The sequence below is a fragment of the Nipponia nippon genome, unplaced genomic scaffold (assembly GCF_047370975.1).
Source record: "Nipponia nippon isolate SJK-2023a ecotype South Korea unplaced genomic scaffold, ASM4737097v1 scaffold_1, whole genome shotgun sequence".
Classification (NCBI taxonomy): domain Eukaryota; kingdom Metazoa; phylum Chordata; class Aves; order Pelecaniformes; family Threskiornithidae; genus Nipponia; species Nipponia nippon.
In genome coordinates this window covers 103541407-103564102 of record NW_028262290.1, presented here as the reverse complement: position 1 = coordinate 103564102, position 22696 = coordinate 103541407, and the positions used below count along the sequence as shown (strand labels likewise).

The 22696-nt window shown below is 43.9% G+C and overlaps 2 protein-coding genes across 7 annotated transcripts; one reads left to right on the top strand and one right to left on the bottom strand.

Moving 5' to 3' along the window:
* Positions 1 to 434: 434 nt before the first annotated feature.
* LOC104021784 (uncharacterized) lies at positions 435 to 10400 on the bottom strand. 3 transcript variants are annotated; one of them, XM_087765408.1, is made up of 7 exons: positions 9534 to 9670; positions 8795 to 9042; positions 4661 to 5045; positions 3235 to 3406; positions 1872 to 2050; positions 996 to 1092; positions 435 to 594 (listed from the first exon to the last, which is right to left on the bottom strand). In XM_087765408.1, exons 2-7 carry the CDS (start codon positions 8993 to 8995, stop codon positions 438 to 440), a joined length of 1191 nt encoding a protein of 396 aa, XP_087621534.1. In that variant the 5' UTR covers positions 8996 to 9042; positions 9534 to 9670; the 3' UTR covers positions 435 to 437. The 3 variants fall into 3 exon arrangements, with proteins under 3 accessions (XP_087621534.1, XP_087621541.1, XP_087621527.1); XM_087765415.1 differs by having other exon boundaries at positions 8795 to 8907; positions 9534 to 9669; XM_087765401.1 differs by lacking the exon at positions 8795 to 9042 and having other exon boundaries at positions 9534 to 10400.
* A 130-nt stretch (positions 10401 to 10530) lies between these two features.
* TXNL4A (thioredoxin like 4A) lies at positions 10531 to 19096 on the top strand. 4 transcript variants are annotated; one of them, XM_087765458.1, is made up of 4 exons: positions 10531 to 10647; positions 10844 to 11017; positions 18004 to 18107; positions 18817 to 19096. In XM_087765458.1, the coding sequence occupies exons 2-4, from the start codon at positions 10865 to 10867 to the stop codon at positions 18986 to 18988; spliced, it is 429 nt and encodes a 142-aa protein (XP_087621584.1). In that variant the 5' UTR covers positions 10531 to 10647; positions 10844 to 10864; the 3' UTR covers positions 18989 to 19096. The 4 variants fall into 4 exon arrangements, with proteins under 4 accessions (XP_087621584.1, XP_009473661.1, XP_087621599.1 ...); XM_087765473.1 differs by lacking the exon at positions 10531 to 10647 and adding an exon at positions 14862 to 15070 and having other exon boundaries at positions 10953 to 11017; XM_009475386.2 differs by lacking the exon at positions 10531 to 10647 and having other exon boundaries at positions 10681 to 11017.
* Positions 19097 to 22696: the final 3600 nt, after the last annotated feature.

The window sequence follows — 22696 nt, the reverse complement described above, 5'->3', positions numbered from 1 at the left end:
TTTTGATATAAAAATAGAATATTGCAATATTGGCTGAGAAGTGTTTCAGGATACAGTCAAATTTCTGCAGGGAATTAATGCTCAATTCACCTTTAATATATTTGAGAGTGTTACACAATCTGCTTGGTGTACTTACTTATCATTATGTAGCAGCAAGTACTGGGAACAGAACACAGGTATTCATTGAAATAACAGACTGAAGATATCAAAGTGCATAACTGCTTAGTTTAAAATCTTCAAACAAATCCCTTTTATTAGTTCCATTTTATTTTTCAGAATTGTAAATAACAGTACAGATCAAGTCTAGTCAGATGACAGCTTTGCAGTATCATGACAACAAAAGCAGTGCAGGAACAGGTTGCTTTTTTTTAAAGTGGTACTGTAAGAAATAGTGCCTCCCCACACATATGAGATTTAGTGATATCATCTGCCACACATCATTTGGGAAACACTTCACTTGGAATGGGTTGGCCATTGAGAACAGCCAGCATATTTGCTATTGCTTCTTCTGCCATCGTACAGAGAGCTTGCACTGTTGCGGTTCCAATGTGAGGGGTTATGATGATGTTATTTAATTTTAATAAAGGATGATCTCTGTAAGAAACAGAAAGAACACAATGTATTACACGGGGAATTCACTCTGCAGCTATCCTATACTAGTTGTTAAGAACTGAACCTCAGGAAACAGCAATGGCATGTTGAGATAAAAGGGCCACAAAGCGCAGAACCAGCAGAAAGCTGTGGGAAGCTTGCTTACCCATTTCTTCTTCCTCCCTATTGGTCTCGTTGCCCTGCCTGTCAGTTAGGCTGGCAAAGAACTGACAGATGTGGGAAAGCTGAATAGTTTGTCATTTATTTATGACTCTGTAAGACAGGCTGAGGTTCTGCCCTTAAACAGTGAGAGAAACTCCCCATGGAGATGAAGATTATGAGCACACTTTTGCACACAGTTTAAAACATTTCAGGTTAATAGAATAGAAAACAGGTTTCTCTACCTTGGCAGAGGCTCAGGGTATGTCACGTCCAGAGCAGCAGCCCTAATAACCTTATTCTGGAGAGCTTCTACCAATGCATCTTGATCAATCACTGCACCTGCATTGAAATAAAATCTTGCTATCCTGACGAGTTAATAAACACGTTTTTACCTGGGAGCGGGGAAAGGTCTCAAGAGCCTGGTAAGAAAAATTACAGGATCTTCATCTTGTTAGAGAGTACAATAGCTTTCTAATAACCATTAACCAAACAAAATAGAGATTTTATTTATTAATCTTTAATTAGAGGAGGATTATGGTCCACTGTATAAGGCTTTTCCTGGGATGTGACCAGTCTTTTCCTCATTTTGACACTGACTTTCTGTATTATTTATTTATAGTCAATTATTTTATAGACAATTATTATTTCTATATAGACAAATAATTTAAGCTCTTCAAGCTTTCCACTCTTTTATCTCTGCTTTCTTTACTGAAACTATAATCTCTCTCTTACGTGCTTGTTCAGTATCAACAGATCTGTAATACCATATGAGGTTTCTTTTCTACATAGCTGTTCCAAATGAAACTTAGATTTTTCTTTGTACCCCATTCATCATCGGTGATGATAAACCTTTCAGTTATTTCCACTAAAAAAAGCTGTCTTTAGGATAAGGCCAAAGAGAACAGAACATCTGCTGAGCATCCCTAAAGTCCATAGGACCTTTGAACACAGAGCATCTGCTCTATGATACGTCATTCACTTGTAAACTGCCAGCTACTTCATGACTCAAACAATACAGGGACATCACAGACTGAGGTTGGAGGGGGGAACGTCAACATAATCAGACAAAACACAACCTCAACCGTGGAGCCACAAACAGTGCTTTTAGACCATCCTACCTCGGCTGATGTTTATAAGAGTAGCTGTGGGTTTCATCAGCCCCAGCTCCTTTTTCCCAATCAGTTTGTGAGTTTCAGGAGTCAGATTCACAACCAACATGACAAAGTCAGATTGCTGCAGCAAGTCTTCCATTTTCTTACAGTAGTGGGCACCAACTGCCTCTTCCTCCTCCTTTCTTCTGAAAGAAAAATGCACACACGCCCACATTGACACAACTATTTCTAACTGGCTTTAACAATCAATCAACCCTAGGAAGGATCTGGAACAGCACAGAGGTTGAGAGGTTTGAGGCCAAGGTAAAGGAAAAGACATTGGCAGGCACAGATGGTGGAAGGGAGGAGGGAAGGACGTGGGCTAGAGGGAGCAAGAGGCTAGAGGAGTGGCGGGACACTGAAGGAATGACGTATGTGTGAAAGTGAAGCACATAGGCGATATTAGGTATAGGAGGCTGGGGATGGAGTCAGACCCCACTCTTCTCTCCTGCGTCTATGCCAATCCCTGTAGAGTCTCTCCTTGCCTGACATGTGAGTTAGGGCTTGGGGTGGAAAAGGAATGAAGGGGAAGTGAAGTCTGAAAGAAAGGGAACTATAAAACTAAGAGAAGTTTAGACCGTTGTCATTGGTGCTGGTGCGATGAGTGATCTGGCTGGGCTGAGGAGAGGAGTGACTGCCTGGGTGGGCCAGGGATGCTGCCAGAAGCCTGAAGAGTCCGGCAGGACAGGGGACACAATGAGGGCACAAGGCCTGGTTTGCTTGGACAACATCTTCAGAAAGGTTACACGGCCCTTGTTCCAAACTGCTAGTAGCTAACCAGGGCAGAGCGACTGCGGGAGGCGAGGGGGAGCTGCTTCCCGAGGGGAGCAGTAGGGAGCCAAAGCAAGGAAGCGGCAGCACGCTGGTGCTCCTCATACTGCTTGTAACTGTCACAAGTGCCTAGTCTTGTGCGATTCGGTATACTACTTACACAGAACTTGTTCAGCATAACTTGCTTAGCATAAATTTGCTGAAGCCTTAGGCCGCAAGCTGTGAACTCTCACCGAGATATGTTGAACTTTTACCTAGTCAAGTAAAAGAAGGCCCCAGAGCGGGTTCCAGCCAAAAGATAAGGAAGCTGCATTCATTAACAGAAGCTGCAGCCTTAGAGAGAAAAGAAATGGCCCACCTAGAGATAATGAAAGGACCCAATGAAGAATGGGAAGACCCCAGACCCTAATATTACTACTGGTCCGAACTGTCGCATGAGGGATGGGGAATTTAGATTGTAAGGGTATAATTGCCCAGGGGTGTCTTTGTTCGAGGTCCCTCTTTGGAGGCACCAGCTGGAGCTGTAGTGCTATTAATAAAAAGGACTTTACGTTTTTACCTCTGGTTCCTGTTATGGTACAAGATCCGCATGTCGAAGGCTCTGGCTCTCTGAGCCACTTTGTACCCAATCCTGCCCATCCCGATGATCCCAAGCGTCGCTTTGGTTACTTCCACTCCCAGCCAGTCAACAGCAAAATACTTTGTGTCTGGAGAAACCGCAATCTGGCAGCCTGAATGTAAATACATGATAAATGGGTACAAACCAACCATAAACGTAGGTTTGGGGGAAAGAAAAAGTTTCTTACTGTCACAGCAGAGGGGCTCTGGAGCACCCCTTACAAAACATCGTTGATAATTTTGACCAGTTTATAGAAGGGCCTGGATGGTGCCATCCCCTGCAACAGCCAGGGCTGGAGCCAGTAACACGGGGGGCTCCCGGGTGGGTACTGTGCTGGGAGGAATGGCTCTGCAGGGAAGTAACTCTTCCGTGGCTGGAGTACTTTCTTGAAACTTCAAAAATAGCTTCTTTGACACTTACCACCCCGCAAGAATTGACTTCACTGTTCTTTAGCTGGGGTAAATCTCACCATTTCTCTCCTGGATCACAAGCCAAAGCAGCCCCACTGCTTGAGTGGGGGTGAAGGTTGCAAATTCCAGCTCAGCCAGGGATCGCTATGAGCTTTTATTCAAACAACTTGAGGTCCAGCAAGATGCAATAGTGAGAAAACATCACAGGGAAAGAGGTGTTATTTCATGCTCAGGGATGGACCAGCAGTGACAGAAACACTATGAGACCCTGAAGACAGAGGCAACTTCTTGTGATAGTCTCTACTGACACCTTCCTTCCCCTGAAAGGCACTGCGTAGCAAGGTCATGTGGGGAAAGGACCTACCTTTAAGGACACAAACTAATGTCGGTGGTACAGTTTGAAATAACTTTGTCAGAAGGATTATCAGCTATTTCAATAATAATGCTGATGTTCTTTTGGAAATACAACCCATTGGCTTAGACAAATTCTTCGCAGAAGCAGGAAAAAAATGAAGAGTTATACTGATTACTGCTCTAGAGATGGGGACATGGCCATTAATGCTTTGTACCTTCCTGTAGCTCCTAACACTTGTTCCAAAGGGAAATGGAGAAGTGGTGAAATCCAATTTGGATGCACTTTGTATTCAGTTTTTACAGCTATAAACAACTCACCCAGTGAACAGCGGGAGGAGAATTAAGCCCCAGACATTATTCCAAACAGGATATCACAAGTGACTTTAAAGTGCATCATTTAGACAAAGGCCTTACTCTTGTCACCATTGCCTTAAAAAGAAGCGGGACATAGGAAAAGCAGAGGCCTCTGAAAATGAAGTCCTCAGAAATTTTTTTCCCTGTAAAAGCATCCCAAGTATTGATTTGGGCAGATCACCTGTACCATAGTAAAAGTGAGACATGCCAAAGAAGCAGCTAAGATCCAGGAAAATTTAAAACATTACCTTCCACTAGTCTTCTGGCAGAGGCCAGCATCAAGGCCACTCCTATGTCTGCTGTTGGGTCCGCCACAGCATGTGGGGTGTTGGTCACTTTTACGCCAAAGTCAGAAATCATTTTCAAGTCTAAGTGATCGACTCCAACCCCAGAGTTTCCAATTACCTTTAAATTAGGCAGGCTTTCTAGAAGCTCCCGGTCAATAGTTGGCCTGCACTCAAACACAAAAACAGACTGGATTTTTTTGCTCATTTCTTTTTTGTTTTCAAGAAATTCCTTCATGGTGATAAGGCGAAAGTGTTTCTTCAAAAGTGCTGCAAGGTTTTCTAGCACACCATGAGTTCCTCCTATATCCACAATCAAAACACCTGGCAACTCTTCTTCTGCCATGACCTGCAACAGGGGAACAGAAGAAATAACTCCTTTCTTTAGGAGAACACCCTTAAAGGAATGCTGCTGTAGTGATCACTTAAATTCACACCTGTAAAACAGGAAACCGATGGAACTCAATACTGCTTTTACTGATACAGAATAAATCCTGTCACTTGGTACTAGCGTGGTACATTAGACAGCTTCCCAGTATCTTCACTAAGTGCCGATTTAGACTATAACACCAAGGAATATCCACCCCCTTAGGTCTAAATCCAGTCCTACAAGGTGTTCTTCTTAAATAGTTTCATTTCAGTCCTGAATCAATATTGATTTCACACAAATCTGGTAGCTTCTCAACCTTATTCACAAATTCATTTCTATAAGCAGTGGTGTGAAACGGAGGCTGCTAGAAAGTGACTCAAAGTTTCTTGCCTATTGATTATGGTTGGTGAAGCCGCAGGTAGTGTAGGGAGGCACTGAGGCTCAGATGGGTCTGACAAACATCCATCAGGAATGGTTTAGGTCTAACAAATTTGCATGATGTCCTTGGACAGCTGCTACACTGCCTGCCTTCAGTGTTTTAAACATCCAGATCTGTACCTGAACTTACCTCCTGCAAAATTTAGCACACCCACGCCTGTGTGCTGAACCAGTGAGGAAGAGCACCAGAAGTGATAGTTGAAGTCCCACTGACAACACAGTCCTTCAAACTAGAACTTTTCCCCTGCCCAGACAGTTTTGAGCCCAGTCCTCTCTGCAACACCCATGCAAATGTATTGTATCCTGCAATAAGATAGGGGCTCCACAGATAGCCACACACCTAATTAGAGGCAGCCTTTATTGACAAAAATGGTAGTGGAAGATTTGCTCCATGTCTTAACAACATTCGTGTCTAATTTCCTACAATTCTGTTTGCTGTGCTCCACTCACTTTAGGTCTCTATCCCATACTGTGTCCTAGACTTGGGTCCAGGAAAGTGGACATCCTGCTAACTGAATCAGAACAATTTTCCACAGCAGTATGCTGATTTATTCTGGACACACAGTGCTGGGCAGAGATTTCCTGCTGCTTCAGTCCTCTCACACAAGCCTTGAGGGAGTAACCAGAATTCAAACCTGTGACAAAAAGGCATCAATGCAGATTGGAAGTTGCCATCAAACTGTATTTACCCTTCTCCTGAGCAAGCTCAGGCTTATCCCAACTGCATCGATTAAATGCTTACAATCTCAACACCAGTAATATTTCTTTATCCTGGTCTTGACCTCCATTTCTGCCTCCAGTCTGCTGCTGTACATGGGCTAGAAGGGGCCTCCATGTTAGGACAGGTCTGCAGTTCACCACAAACGGTGTCTCTGATAACACTAACAGTGGCAAACAAAGCAATGAGATGAATAGTGCAACCATATTGCAAAGGAATACTGTGTTCTTAGAATCATAGAATCATTTAGGTTGGAAAAGACCTTTAAGGTCATTGAGTCCAACCTTAACCTAACACTGCCAAGTCCACCACTAAACCATGTCCCTAAGCACCACATCGACAGGTCTTTTTAAATACCTCCAGGGATGGGGACTCAACCACTTCCCTGGGCAGCCTGTTCCAGTGCCTGACTACCCTTTCCGTGAAGAGGTATTTCCTAATATCCAACCAAAACCTCCCCTGGCACAACTTGAGGCCATTTCCTCTTGTCCTATTGCTTGTTACTAGGGAGAAGAGACCGACCCCCACCTCGCTACAAACTCCTTGCAGGTAGTTCAGGTACTTCCAGGTACTACCTCCTCTCTCAGGTAGAGAGCAATAAGGTCTCCCCTCAGCCTCCTCTTCTCCAGACTGAACAACCCCAGCTCCCTCAGCCGCTCCACACCAGACTTGTGCTCCAGACTCTTCACCAGCTTTGCTGCTTTTCTTTGGACACGCTCCAGCACCTCGATGTCCTTCTTGTAGTGAGGGGCCCAAAACTGAACACAGTACTTGAGGTGCGGCCTCACCAGTGCTGAGGACAGGGGGACGATCACTTCCCTGGTCCTGCTGGCCACACTATTTCTGATACAAGCCAGGATGCCATTGGCCCTCTTGGCCACCTGAGCACACTGCTGGCTCATGTTCAGCTGGCTGTCGACCAACACCCCCAGGTCCTTTTCCTCCAGGCAGCTCCCCAGCCACTCCTCCCCCAGCCTGTAGCGTTGCATGGGGTTGTTGCGACCCAAGTGCAGGACCCGGCACTGAGCCTTGTTGAACCTCATACAGTTGGCCCCGGCCCATCGATCCAGCCTGTCCAGGTCCATCTGTAGAGTCTTCCTACCCTCCAGCAGATCAACACTTCCACCCAACTTGGTGTCATCTGCAAACTTACTGAGGGTGCGCTCAATCCCCTCATCCAGATCATTGATAAAGATATTAAACAGAACTGGACCCAATACTGAGCCCTGGGGAACATCACTTGTGACGAGTCTCCAACTGGATTTAACTCCATTCACCACCACGCTTTGGGCCCAGACGTCCAGCCAGTTTTTTTACCCAGTGCAGAGTGCACTTATCCAAGCCGTGAGCAGCCAGCTTCTCCAGGAGAATGCTGTGGGAAACGGCATCAAAGGCCTTACTAAAGTCCAGGCAGACAACATCCACAGCCTTTCCCTCATCCACTAAGCGGGTCACCTTGTCACAGAAGGAGACCAGGTTAGTCAAGCAGGACCTCCCTTTCATAAACCCCTGCTGACTGGACCTGATCCGTTGTCCTGTATGTGCTGTGTGATGGCACTCAGGATGATCTGCTCCATAACCTTCCCGGGCACCAAGGTCAGACTGATGGGGTTGTAGCTCCCCGGATCCTCCTTGCGGCCCTTCCTGTAGATGGGCATCACATTTCCCAACCTGCAGTGAGCTGGGACTTCCCCGGTTAGCCAGATATTCTTAAATTGTTAGATATTAGATATTCTTAAAGAATTATTTTCTTATTTATTTATTTAATTATTTTTCATTATTAGATATTCTTAAATATATCTAATCTATTTGTTGCCAACTTAAGTATTTTGAACATTGCCAGCCCCATAATTTGAAATTTGTTCAAATTTCCCCAGCTGTAGTCTGTATATTTCTTACAGTATCACACAACATGACCTTAGAAGGATGAACTAGATATGTCCTCCAGAATGAATGATGCATAGAATAAAAGACAAGATTTGATGTCACATTGTGACAGCACTGTCCAGCTTCTTGCTGATCAGAACCTGATGCTCCTGCGACAGCTTACTCAGACAGGATGGCAACTAGACCTTATGCTGTTTAGTGATGGAAAACTGGGCGCCAGATGTGGTCAACTGACTGGCAGATGCCAGTAAGGCAGCACTGTACTACACCACTTGCTTTCATCACCACTTCCTCCTCCGTTACAATACACTACTCAGGAAGGTCAGAGTCAGACCCGCACCGATTTTAGAAGCACGTCCTAAACTTCACAAGCAGGAAGGTGATCCGTGAGGAAGCCACAGTGCAGCGCACCAAGAGCTGGTTTAGCTTTAAACGAACCAGGTGATGCACTAGAAACAGGCTAGTCGCATGTAATTAATCTTTTAATTAGCGTGGACATGCTGAGTCTGCCACAATCTCAGCCATGTTTGATATGGGCGTGAACCGTTCGTGGACTGCAGCTTTGGTTCAAGAACTGGGGTTCTGCTAGTAGCAGGTACAATCTTAAAAAAAATATATTGATAGCAGTAAACTAAAAACACTTAAAGGAACCTTGCAGAGGGAAGGGGGCTCTCCAGATACCAACCTTGGTCTGAGGAGCACTTATTGTTTGTCCTCCGGCACTACCTGGGCCTGTCTTGTGCCTCTGTCTGTAATCCACACTTCTGCTGTGACAGCGATGTCCTTGAGAAGCAATAGCTGGATGAATAAATTTATAAGCCAAATTTGGCTGGCCAGACATCAAGGGAATGGGTTTTAACAGAACAGATGCTATGGTCCTGAACATAATTTTTCAGATGTCAGATGTTTTGTCCAGTGTGCTAAATGTAACACCTGTTAAAAACATGACAATTTTGGTTTTGGACAAGTATAATCTGAAGTACTGCTAACTTTTTTTATTTCTTTTAAAGCTGTCTCTCCTCACCTTTTCTATTTACATAAGATTATTCCATGTATGCATGCATCTATAATCAAATATAACACTGATAATAACGTATGTGTACTGATAATGAGTTCTGGTCCTCGCATTGGAGAGAAAACTTTGAAAATAAGAATCGGATTGAGACAAGCGGGCAAACAAAAAGAACCACGGGCAAGCATTAACTTCGGTGTTACTGTTTTTCTAAGCCGGCCTTGTTTCTTTTGTGGAGCTTGACTCACTGCTGGCTTGCAGGTTTGTTGACGGGCACTGCTGTATCACTTTGGACTTAGCCAAATAACAAACAAACCCACGTAACTTTTCCAAGCTCTGTTTTAAGTTAATAGCATGCGTTACGCAGGATAAATTCCTCCCACTGACTTCTCTATAGAAGAAAACGAATTACCTGAATGACAACCAGAGAATTAACGGGGGCTGGCTTCCTCCTGACGACGTCTCTCCCACGGCGCGGCCTCCGGGCAGCGGGAGGAGCCGCCCGCCCGCCGCCCCGCTCCCCGCCGCGGCCTGCGCCCCGCTGCGGCGCTCCCGTCGCTCCCGCCCCGCCGGCCCACCGCCTCAGCAAACGCGCACCCGGCGGCTTCGAGCACCGGCACCGCGGCTCCCAGAGAGGAGCGAGCGTGGCGGCTCGGCGGCGCGACTGCTGCCGGGGCCGGGCGGCGCCGCTCCGGCGGGCAGGGCCGGCTCTGCGCCTGGCAGCAAGAAGCGGGGCGGGCGCGCACGGACCCGCGTCTTCACGCAGCGCCCACGGCACCGCTGGCGCTCGGCGAGGCAGGCAGCCGCGGGCTGCTGCGGGCTGCTGCGGCCGCGCAGCCATCGCCAGCCGGGGCCGGCAGCCGCTCGCTCCGCTGCGCGTCTCCTGGAGCAAACCCAGCGGAGGCGCGGGGGGCGCTCCGCCGGCCGCGGCGATTCGGGGGCCCGGGCCGCGGCGACCTCCGCCTCAGCCAGCTGCGCCCACCAGCGCGGCGCGGCTCCGCTTGCGAGGGGAGGCGCCCGCGGCCGCGGGCAGCAGAGGGGCGGCACAGCCCGCCCGCCCGGCTCCTCGGGCAGCGGGGACACCCCCGCAGGGCCGCCCACCGCTTTGGTGGCCCTCTTGGCCATCGCCCAGGAGCCAGGCCCCGGCCCTGGGCCCCTCGTTGGTGGGATGGGGGCGCAGAGACCCCCGAGGGGACGACGCCTCCGCCTGGCCCTGGGCACGGCCGCCCGACGCCGGGGGCTCCCGCGGGCCCCGCCACGCCGCTCCCGCGGCGACGCGCAGGGACACCCCAGCCCGGCCCCCGCGACCCCGGCCCCCTCCCCCGCTTGGTACGGTCCAAGCTGTTCTTCCGCGCCTCCCCGCCCGCCTTCACACTTGGTATGGTCCGAGCGCCTTGCCGCGCCCGCTGAAGCGAAACCCCGCCCCCTCCGGCGTGCCCGGCCGTGGGAACGCATTGCCTCACTTCCGCTTCCTCTCACGCCGTGGCTCCGTCGCTCCGTTTCGCTGAGAGAAGGGCGCCCACGGGGTGCGGCGGGGACCGGGACGGGGGCGGGGGCGGGGCTCGGCTCGGCTCGGCGGGGGCCCGGTCCTGGCGCCCGGTGGTCCTGGCCCGCTGGGTCCTGGCGCCTGGGCCTGCGGGGGGTGCCGCCGTGGGGGGCTGGCGGCGGCGTGTGAAGGCAGGCCGGGCTGTCAGCTCCCGGGTGGTTGCTGTCGTCCCGCAGGCCCGGCACCCGCCCTTCAGGATGTCGTACATGTTGCCGCATTTACACAACGGCTGGCAGGTGGACCAGGCCATCCTCTCGGAAGAGGACCGAGTCGTGGTCATCCGCTTTGGGCACGACTGGGACCCGACCTGCATGAAAATGGATGAAGTCTTATACAGCATTGCTGAGAAGGTAAACTGGAGCTGTAACGTGAGGCGGTCGCTTTCTGCGCTCAGTGTTTCAAATGGCTTATACAAAGCCTGAGGCAGGTTATAACTCTGGTTTCTGGAGAGGTATTCCTGCTTTAGGAGGCAGCGAGAAAGCTGTTTGGTTTGCTTTCATGATTGTCTCCTAAAGTCATCGACTATCCTGATGTTTGCAGTGTTTCATGGGGTGAAAAGAGCGTTTCAAGTTGTGAAATCAGAATCGCTGCCTGTTACTAGTCCATCGTTTAATGACCGTCAGCATTCCAGCAGAAACAAGTCCTCGGTAGTAGGACTGCTGTGGCTCTAGGCAGTGCAGCACTGTCACTTTACAATCAGAATGTATAGTAGCTTCAGATTTCCGTTTGAGTAACTTAAAAGGTTACTTTCATTTTGACTCTTAAAAATAGTAAGATCCTAAAATGTACAGGATGGTGTTGATTAATGTATCAGTAATGTTCTTCATGGAGACAGGTGGCATTCCATTGTGTTGCCTGGCCTGAATTAAATTTTAGGAGCCAAACTCTGAAGCTGTTTTCAGATGGAAAGCGAATGCCTCCTGACAGCTGGTCACTCATTTAAGAAAGATAGATATTGAAGAAAAATTAGACTGTTAACATGCACAATCAGCTATAATTTATCTTTTCATGTATTTGGTAAAGGTTTTGCATAGTGATAGATGTAGAAAATTGTCAGCTCTTCTTTAACTGAACCTCATAGAAGATGAAGCAAAAAAAAATCTGAACCAGAAATGGTAACTTGGGTAGGAAAAGGAGTCAGTTATCCTTATGTAAAATTGTGTGCATACTGCATAACTTGATACAAAGTTCTTTTCTTGGTGTGTTCCTTTCTCTTTCAATATTATCTTTAAATAAATGAACTTCTGTCTCTAAAAATGCTGCAATGAAAGGTATAGCCAAATGTTAAGACATGGTAGAATACAGTAAGGAATTGTGACGTGGTTTAATTTAGTCATTTTGTGTTTAACATGGTGGGAGTGTCTTATGCTCAGATCTGTTAGTATCGACTTTTGGCAGGATGCTTGGCAATTTGGCAGACGTATTGGCAGTTAGGGGTGACTGGGGAAAGAAAGAACAATGTAACTTCTTATTCAAAAATCTCCCTCTGCAGAAATGGCAGATTAAAGGGGGAGATCCTTCCTCATCCTCTTGCTTACAAGCCATGTTTGGATCTCTGCTGTTTTAAAGAGTGAGTAAAAGTTCCAATTGTACAGGTGTTTATACTAGAGAATAATACAGAATGTTAACATGCTGTAGTTGCATGCTACATTTGAAGAAAATGTAGCCGTATTTTACATTTGAGACCATGGTGCAATATTATTTTAGTCTGCAGTGTATTTTTGGGTAGCAGTAATATTTATCTGTACTTTATAATAGGAAAACAGGATTTTTTCGGTTTGAATCCTTTTGGGGGAAAAAGAAACTAGAACACTGTATGAAAATACAAAGCAGGTTATTTTCACTGAAATGTACTCCACTTACAGGTGACCCTTTTTTTTTTTTTTTCCCCAGTGTTACATGAAAAAGAAGCAAGGTTTCACTGAGTTTCAAAACAAATGATTGTATGATGTTAGTTTTTTGCTTTGTCAGGGTTTCAACCAAACATCTAAGAATTGAGTTTCATAAAATTCCTCTGGAACACCGTTTTTAAAAATACACTTTTTTTTTTAAAAAAAAGGAGGCTTACAATTATAAAAACCCATTCCCTGAAATACAGGGCTTTGGCTGCTAAATTACTTTAATACCCCTTTTAAAAGAAATATTTTAAAACAAGGATTTATCTAGGACTGAATACTGTAAATCAGACAACCTCTTGTGAAACCAGGTCACTTTAACCAACAGGTTGTATTGGGTCAATGTGGGTTTAGGGAGGATTGTTCAAATATTTTGCATTTATTTAACTGTAATCAGAAGTGTGAATAGCTGTGGCTTTTGCTCAAACATCAGTTGTGCCTCTGCCTTCCTGTTAAGGTTACATGAAAAGTAAGAGAGGAAAAGAAAGGGGGGTGGGGAAAGTGGGAGCTATTAAAAAAAACATACTGGTATTACAGTTACTGGTGTTTGTAATTAAAGCTGAGCAAAACTAATCCATTTACTCATGTCTATAGTTTTCAAAATTGTTAGCTGTAAGTATTGCTCTCAGCAGTATGTCTTTCTCTTTTCCCCTATAAATTTATCACCTAAACTTACAGCATGATTAGCAAGAAAAAAAATTCAAATAAATATTGACAGTACAGACTTCGAAGTTTGTACTTAACTGTGTTTGCGGCCTCTTTCAGTTCAGTAATGCAAGTCTGCTAGCTGCCTTCAACTTGAACGATTTGTTGCAAAAGCTAGTCTTGATTCCTGTATTTTTTTTCCTGTGATTTCCTTGACCATAAAGACATCTAAACATAAAAACCATTGTCTAGAAACTGGCTAGGAAGATGAGAAGATGGAATCTTAGATCTTGTCTCAGATTTCCGTAGGTATTTGCTGTACACACTTTGGTCCATAAGGTAACGTGTGGCTGTGAGATTTGCTTCTTAAAGGAAGCTGAAGTCTTAACAAAAAAAAAAAAAAAAAAAAAATATTACTTGCCCCTAACAAATTTAAAGAAACTTCACGATTATTGCCGTTCTTCCTAGTCATTGATCATATTGCTGTAGCAGTCTCATGTTGTAGGAAAGCATTAAGCATTCTTTTTTTTTTTTTTTGGAATGACATTGTTAATGAAGAAAGTCAGGAGGGAGAACTTTGAAGGACGAATGAGATTTATTTCATCTGGCATGATTTTTCCTACATCCATGTTTCCTATTTACCAGCTAAGTGTGTGGTCTTGATCAAGATAGGATACAGAATCTGTATCTGATGTTAAATGTCCTGTAGATTGCTCTGCTTTATAGTCTTGAGCCGTTCTGTTTAAAGATTTAATAGTAGTCTGCCCAAGCAGGTACAGTTCTGTGAAGTATTAAAATAGCCTGTAACTGTGGCTAGGCAATAATATACCTCTGGGTTTTGTATGTGTGCGTTGAGTGACGTAGACTAATCTGTGAAGCTACAGAAATTAACAAAAAAAAAAAACAACCCAACCAAAATTGAAGCCCAACCCATGAAAGTAAGTCCGATAAAATTTTGAATCCATGCTGCTCTTTGACTTTTAGTTTCCTACTCCATCCTGTCCCCATGGACAGCAGCTATAATGGTCTGGTAAAACAGAGAAAGTTGTGAATTGAAAGATGGATAAAGGAAGTCAGAGTGTCAGAAATAAATACATTCAAAAGTTAATATCTGTCTTGTTTTTCTGCTGAACATGTTTTTATCTTCAGGTGTTGAACAAGTGTGGAGCTGTCCAAAAGGAGGTCTATCACCAGGGGTTTGTTGTTTTTTTTTTTTTTTTCAGGAAGCAGCTGACTTAACTGCAACAAATTTACCATATTTTAGTATATGTTATGAGGTTAAGTACTTTCAGAATAAACTTGTGTTATTATGTGTTCAACTTCTAAAATACCACAAGTTTTTTTGCCTGTTGTCTGGACAGTAACATTTTGGTTTACATTAACAACCTCAGTGTAGTCTCAGTTGTTGCAACTGTTTTTATTTAGTGTGGTTTGCTTGCTCAGAGTTGTATTTAATTGTTCTGAGGTCTCCATACTGTATCCCCAGTTATAACTCAAAAGTCAGAAAGAAAACTTCTTAGCAACCGCTGCCTGGAAATGATAGTGAAATTTGTTCTACATAGGAATGTAGTTTCTGTACTGACAACTCTTGTCCGAGGGATGGATTCACATCCCAATGGACAGAGATAGGTTAAGCTTTGGTTTATCTCCACAGACTTACTAGCTCAAGTATAGATCAACTCTTGCATCCATACCAGCCTGAATCCAGAAATACTTCAATTGCTTCTGCTTAAAATGAAGCCTAAGCTAAAGCCTTGTGAATTAGAGCCGTCTGTGTGTGAAGCCAGCTCAGATGCTGCTCTGTACTGCTGTGAAGCTGGCTCTGTACTGCTGTATCTGGGCTCCAGTACTGTGTCTGAAACAGTAAGTGCTTCTTCAGGCTGTAAAGCTGGTCAGTACTGCACAGAGAGAGACATTTGAGTAGTTCTTCAGGGCTTGTCTTGTGTTGAAATAAAATGCCTCTTGGCGACAAGCCTGCCCAGTCTGGCATGGCTGCTAAACGGTAGATATTATGGCCACTGCAGTGCTTCTGCATCACCCTTTCCATATTTAGCCTCTCACCCATGTTTTTATCTAGTTTGTTCTTGGGCCTGAATCCCAGCCTTCTGCTGCTACATATCTTGGAGTGTTGCACGGCAAGGCCCGTGTCAAGGGCAACCTTGGCAGCCAGTGTCCAAACTCAACAAAACACATCCTTATTCAATGCACTTGCAAGTGAAGTGGTTTTGGAGTGGTAATCTTGTCAGATTTGAAATTAAGAAAGCAAGGGTGAAAGAATAGAGCCACTTTTAAAGTTCTGAATTCAAATTTGAGAGTCCGTATCTAGCTTTCGGGTCTGCTTTAGACTTCATACAAGGTTTTGAGCAGGTGACTGTCATCAGTTTCACTTCTATAAAAGCAGGTAGCTGTGCTTTTATTCCCATGTAGGAGAGAAGGAAGAGTCAGTTAATGTCTGAGATACTTGGATTGTGGTGATAACTTGCACATATGCTGTGTAAAGGTGATTTGAATGATCCGGTCCTTTGAGTAAGATATATGTAATAACTTATTTAAGACTTGAATAGTATCTGAGTTTCAGAAGATAAGCTAATGCATTCATTAACTCTCGTTCTCTTTTCTAAAATCTTGGGCTGTTGATGTTCATTGCTAGTGACAAGCATTTCTGGTTCTTCAACAGCTCAACTAAATTAAATGTATATAATGTAAAACTAAAAGTTTTGTTGTTCCCATGCTATGTGGAATACAGAATTCTTGGAAGTAAAATTTTGGTTTAGCAGTGCTTTTGTAGTGGTCTTCTGATGTGACATATAATCTTCTTGGACTAATCTTTCAGTGAACAAAGCAGGTCCTAAGAATGTTGTATTGATGCTTGGTTTAACTTAAAATAATTTTCTAATCTCCAAGTTAAATACTTGTTCAAAGATTATGTTTAGTTTGTCAGAATTTCCAAATGTGTCGTAGAAATTTCCCCACATGGCGAAGCTGTGCTGCTGATGCTAAAAATGTCAGCAGGATGGAAGAAGAAATTATAGGAGAAAATGAAAATGGCTTTTCAGGTTTTCAAACAAAAACAAACAACGAAACCCAACCAACCAACCAACCAACACTCTTTTGCCTCCTGCGGCTAACCAGGGAGTAACTTCAGTCACTTCTCAACTAAATTGTTGACTCTAAACATCCCATTAAGTTTCTTGAATCTTTCATATAAAATTGAAATGGGCATCAACGATCACTTCAGAGGGTGTTGGAGTTGGATATTATGACTAACTTGGGTTTTCAAGGCTTTACCTCTTGCCTGTTTTGGAACATGGCCTAAATGGGATGTTTTCATTAGATTATTGACAGAGTCTAGGGTTATAACTGGCTCCATAAAAGCACAGTAAAAACTGTTTAAATGCTGTTTCACTCCAGAAGAGATTTTACTTTCTTCACTACTAATACTTAGTTACATCTTTGAAGTGTGATTATTTTTTTATAATTTAGAAACTGTCTTGAAGCAGAAGTCCATCGAAATTTATTTACTGTGTGCTTCTGTTTTTTTGTAAACAAACATCTCCGTACTTTCTCAATTAAAGTGCCTGCTAGGATATTTAAGTACAGGGTACACCTTATATAATATTTTTTCTGGTACAGTCTAATCCTGTTTTTTGGACTAAAATAAAACATCCTTACATCAAGCAGAAATTATACTCATTGTAGCATTTCTAGATGTTCGATAGCAAAATTAACAAGTGGGAAGTACTGTGACAAACAGTAAGTTTGTCATAAATCTTAGACCACATGTGTTACCGCAGACTGGTAATTTTGCGTAGTCAAATGGAAAGGGACAAAATTGTATTTGTATGTAAGTAAGGGGGGGGGGGGCAAAGTTGTCTGTTCATGGTATAATGCATGAGTATTTGATAATGTACTTTACAGTTAAAGGTTTGTGTAATTTAGATGCCTACTGAATTATTCGTTAATGTGTGTGTGTGTTAATTTCTACTGTACATGTATAAGCTAAGTTTAGACACTAAGACTTCCCCTAATTCCACTTAAGGTTAAATATGCTACATCTGGGAAACAAAAATGTGACATGGTTTTCTCTCAGAAACAAAGACATCAACTATGACATTAAAGGGGAGGGATTCTTGTGCATTTAATTCAGTAACTCTGCAAAATGAAAGCCTATTTTACCAGAATTGCCCAGAGAATAGCTTCTCATCAAGGTCTTTTTTTCATTGTCAATTAAATTTTTAAGTTCCTGTTTTAGCTTTACACCTCTCAAAAGAGCTATCAGTTTTTATTATTAAATTATCAGTTTTATTTTCATTTAACGAGCCTTGTTAAACAAATTAGATGGTTTAGAGGGGGAAAAATGGTTGGAGGCAGGCACCGGGGCATTTTACATCATTAATTTTCTGAAGTCTATAAGCAGCTGATGACAGAGGCAAAATGTGTCAGCTTGGCTTGCACTAAGCAGTTACTCTACTTGTTTAGAGCTGTGCCTGTCACTGTGAGGTCTCAGTTGTACATAAAGGGCATTTGTTTCTCTGGATGTTGATTTAGCATAGTATCTTTCCAGTTGACACTGGATGTGAAATGAGCATCTTGGCTATATTTAAAAATATTTTCCATGTTAATTGGTTGTTGTGGTTAAAAATAACGGCAAGACTGTTTGCTGTGATTTTATGACTTAATATTTTAGAAAATAAATGTTGCAATACTGAAAGCTTATGCTTTTTAATCAGTAATACACATAATCAAAGGCTTGGTAACATATATTGCTTTTATATTTCCTGTTTTCTTCTGTTTAGGTAAAAAACTTTGCTGTTATTTATCTTGTGGATATCACTGAAGTACCAGACTTCAACAAGATGTACGAGTTGTACGATCCCTGTACCGTCATGTTTTTCTTCAGGTACATGATGGTTCTACAATGTAACTCAGTTAAATTTTTTGTGTGTCAAATACAGTGTCTCAGTAGATAATTTCTAAATGCATGTCAGCATACTGATGCTTGTATTTTCATTGCTCTACAAAAGAGTAAATTGATTAAATAGGAAAAAGGCTTGTTTCCCAATTAGCCTAGTAACAGTGTTTTGATAATAGAGTAAAAATTAGTGATAGTGAAAACTGTTTTTATTGTCCATTGTTTTTAGTTTTAAATCTGAAACTCCCTGTATAGAATACTGCAGTTAATACAGCAGTCAAGCTTGTCAAACTTGCTTTAAAGATATACTGAAAGTATTAAGGTTTTTTGGAGCTAAGTCATCTACATTAATGAGATAAAATGTGCTGCTGACAAGCGTGGAACTGTCTCTGGTGTTAGACAGTAGTGGGAAAGAAATATAAACAATGAGGAATATGCTGAAGGATAATTGCACTGAGTAGCAATCTTGGAGGCATGTTTGCAGTCTTTGTTCTGGCTTTAGAAATAGGCAGTAAAATGTCAACTTGAGTGACCGAAGTGGATCCTCTTTCTTTGAGGTTTATTTTGCAAGCCTGTTTATGTTAAAGAGCTTCTTTTGAATCCTACAAAGCATTCCTGTGGGGGATATAAAGTTTCTTTCTGAATTATACTACTATATTACCTTGTCTCTTTTTTTGTTTCTTCTCTTCCTTTAAAGGAACAAACACATCATGATTGATTTAGGTACAGGTAATAACAACAAGATCAACTGGGCAATGGAAGATAAGCAAGAGATGATTGACATTATAGAAACTGTTTATAGAGGAGCCCGCAAAGGTCGAGGTTTGGTGGTATCGCCAAAAGATTATTCCACTAAATACAGATACTGACATTTCTTTGGGGCTGCCTTTTTTTTAAACCCTATGTCCACTTAAATGTATTCTTGTGTATGTGTGTACATATATATATTAAACGGAAAAAACCTACAAATTCTTCAACTTTGAGCATATTTTGAATTATTTAAAAGATTGAATTCTGTTTGGAAAAGTAAAAGACACAAAGCCTGGTACTGTCTGACTGCAGTAATACTGTGGATGAACTTTGGATTTTTTTTTTTTTTCAAGACTTTACTCTGTGTTCTCATTCGGGTATGATGTATTTTTGTACACAAAAAGCGTGTTTGCAGAAAAACTTTCCAACTGTTTTTGTTTGCTTTTGTTACACAAATATGTGGGAAAACTATACTATAGCTTTTTTAAAAGAATAAAATGAGTTTCACTTATTTACCTTAATTTTCTTTAGCTAATTAAATTTGAGAATGAAAACAAATGTAACTGGATGCATAATGTTGGACAATGAAGGCTTATCCCTTCTGCCAGGATTTCCTTGCATGGTATCTTGGTCTTCTGTATCCACTAAAAATAGAAGAAAACACTAAGGTGCATTTATTAATATTTAGCAGAACTCAGAAAATATCTTCCATGACTTCCCTCCTCCCCAACTTAATTGACTTGTGGTGAAGGACTTCTTTTTTCTTGGTGATTATGCATACAGTAGTCAGTTTGAAGTACTTAGTAGATTCTGCAGTGCCAAAGGGTAATTGCAGTTCTGGAGCTGCCTGCATAGTCAACAGCTGAAGAAAGGATGAGCTGTGCTTTCTCTCATTTGACCTCCAGTTTGTCTAATGGTACACTAAAATGCGTATCTGCCTATGAGACTTGGATTGGATTCCACTGTGGCATGGCTTTTGAAGTTTCGATTTGCATCACCCTCAGTAAGTTTGCAGATGACACCAAGTGGGGCGGGGGTGTTGATCTGCTGGAGGGTGCAAAGGCCCTACAGAGGGGCCTGGACAGGCTGGATCGATGGGCCGAGGCCAACTGTGTGAGGTTGAACAAGGCTCAGTGCCGGGTCCTGCACTTGGGTCACAACAACCCCATGCAACGCTACAGGCTGGGGGAGGAGTGGCTGGAGAGCTGCCTGGTGGAAAAGGACCTGGGGGTGCTGGTCGACAGCCAGCTGAACATGAGCCAGCAGTGTGCTCAGGTGGCCAAGAGGGCCAATGGCATCCTGGCTTGTATCAGAAATAGTGTGGCCAGCAGGACCAGGGAAGTGATCGTCCCCCTGTCCTCAGCACTGGTGAGGCCGCACCTGGAGTACTGTGTTCAGTTTTGGGCCCCTCACTACAAGAAGGACATCGAGGTGCTGGAGCGTGTCCAAAGAAAAGCAGCAAAGCTGGTGAAGAGTCTGGAGCACAAGTCTGGTGTGGAGCGGCTGAGGGAGCTGGGGTTGTTCAGTCTGGAGAAGAGGAGGCTGAGGGGGACCTTATTGCTCTCTACAACTACCTGAAAGGAGGTTGTAGTGAGGTGGGGGTCGGTCTCTTCTCCCAAGTAACAAACGATAGGACAAGAGGAAATGGCCTCAAGTTGTGCCAGGAGAGATTTAGATTGGGTATTAGGAAAAACTTCTTTACCAAAAGGGTGGTCAGGCACTGGAACAGGCTGCCCAGGGAAGTGGTTGAGTCTCCATTCCTGGAGGTATTTAAAAGACAGGTAGATGTGGTGCTTGAAGACATGGTTTAGTGGTGGACTTGGCAGTGACAGGTTAACGGTTGAACTCGATCTTAAGGGTCTTTTCCAACCTCAATGATTCTATGATTCTGTGATTTCTGACAACTTTTATTCTGCAGTAATGGAGGAAGTGTTGTGTGGGTTTTTTGTTTTGTTTTGTTTTTTAAACTGATACATGCTACATGTACATGATACAGGATTAAGAAAAAGCAAGCCAGACTATGCAGAAAGGAGATACCTGTACTTTTGGTCCAGTTTGTCACAAGACGAACTGGAATATGCTTTTTTACCATCTGTGTGTTTTGGAGGATTTAGAATGAGTCAAGAAAGCAAAATTAAATTAATCTGGTCTACAGTGGTTATTAATTATGGAGTCATTTATGTTGGAAGGGACTCCTGTAGGTCTAGTCCAGCCTCCCACAGTAGGCCCCACTTGATCAGGTTGCCCAGGACTGTCCAGGGTTGAGTATGTCTAAGGTTGGAGATTCCTCAGCCTTTCTGGAAAGCCTGTTGTGCCGCTTGAGCACCCTCATAGTTGAGAAGAGTGTTCCTTGCATCTAGCTGGAATTTCCTGTGTTCCAGCTTGTGTCTATTAACGCCCTCGTGTAAGACACCTCTGACAAGAGTCTGTTTCCCATGTTCAGCCACGGGGGAGTTGTAGCCAGAAAGCAAGCCATAGTGTTTTCTTAAGGCTGAACTAACAGAATTCTGTCAAACCCTCACATGCTTTGTACTCCACCATATCTTGGTGGCTGTCTGTTTAACTGCCTCATAACAATATATTTCTTGAACTGGGGAGCCCCCAAATTGACCCAGTATTCTGGCTGTGGTCTTGCAGGAGTTGAATAGCGGGGAACGACCTGCTGGCTCTGACCCGCCTGTGGCTGCAGCCTTTGTTGCCTGGGCACCCTGCTGACTCACTTCCAACTTGCCCACCAGACCCCGCTCCTCTCCCGCCAGCCCGTCCCTCACAACCGCGCTGCAGCATAACCTTACCCTGTCCTAGCGGCGAGGCGTGGCACTTGCCTTTCGCCTTCACGAGGTTCCCGTTGGCCCACTTCTCCAGCCTGTCCTCTAGCATAGCAACCTCTCCCCACCGGTTTGACATGGCTTGCAAATCTACACTGATTAAAGCATTGATTAGAATGATTTCTTGATATTAATGAAGAATCTGTAAGAGATTATAAGTATTAACATCTGCTAAAATTTAAAAAAGCATATTTATCCTTCAGTAGCTGAGGTATTCTGTTTACCTGGTAATGCTTAAATTTCTCCATTTGTTGTAAGCGGTTCCCTTTAAGTTTCAAACAAAATTTTCCCTGCCAAAAGTGCCCATGTTTTGGTGTACAAGAACCTGAAAGTTAGTGCAGATGTCCTGTTTTCTTTGACTGTATCAAGAATAGTGTGGCCAGCAGGACCAGGGAGGTGATAGTGCCCCTGTACTGGGCACTGGTGAGGCCGCACCTCGAGTACTGTGTTCAGTTTTGGGCCCCTCACTACACGAAGGACATGGAGGTGCGTGTCCAGAGGAGGGCAACGAAGCTGGTGAAGAGTCTGGAGCACAAGCCTCATGAGGAGTGGCTGAGGGAGCTGGGGTTGTTTAGTCTGGAGAAGAGGAGGCTGAGGGGAGACCTTATTGCTCTCTACAGCTACCTGAAAGGAGGTTGTAGCGAGGTGGGGGTCAGTCTCTTCTCCCTAGTAACGAGTGATAGGACAAGAGGAAACGGCCTCAAGCTGCGCCAGAGAAGGTTTAGGTTGGACATTAGGAAAAACTTCTTCACCGAGAGGGTGGTCAAGCACTGGAACAGGCTGCCCAGGGAAGTGGTTGAGTCTCCATCCCTGGAGGTATTTAAAGAACGGATAGATACGGTGCTTGAAGACATGTTATAGATGGACTTGGCAGAGATAGGCTGACAGTTGTACTCGATGATCTTAAGGGTCTTTCCCAACCTTGACGATTCTATGATTCTATGACTGCTACGTCTTATTCAGGACATGTTTGGTAACTAGACTTCCTATCTGTCTCCA

Bases quoted from the DNA above. Each gene is read 5' to 3' on its own strand.
- LOC104021784 (XM_087765401.1), bottom strand. From the start codon at position 9,962: ATGGCTGCGCGGCCGCAGCAGCCCGCAGCAGCCCGCGGCTGCCTGCCT. The intron at 1,093-1,871 runs GTAGGATGGTCT...ATTTCAATGCAG, and splicing joins TCTTATAAACATCAGCCGAG to GTGCAGTGATTGATCAAGAT. The intron at 595-995 runs GTAGAGAAACCT...TGTTTCTTACAG, and splicing joins TACCCTGAGCCTCTGCCAAG to AGATCATCCTTTATTAAAAT.
- TXNL4A (XM_087765458.1), top strand. From the start codon at position 10,865: ATGTCGTACATGTTGCCGCATTTACACAACGGCTGGCAGGTGGACCAG. The intron at 11,018-18,003 runs GTAAACTGGAGC...TCTTCTGTTTAG, and splicing joins TATACAGCATTGCTGAGAAG to GTAAAAAACTTTGCTGTTAT. The intron at 18,108-18,816 runs GTACATGATGGT...CTTCCTTTAAAG, and splicing joins ACCGTCATGTTTTTCTTCAG to GAACAAACACATCATGATTG.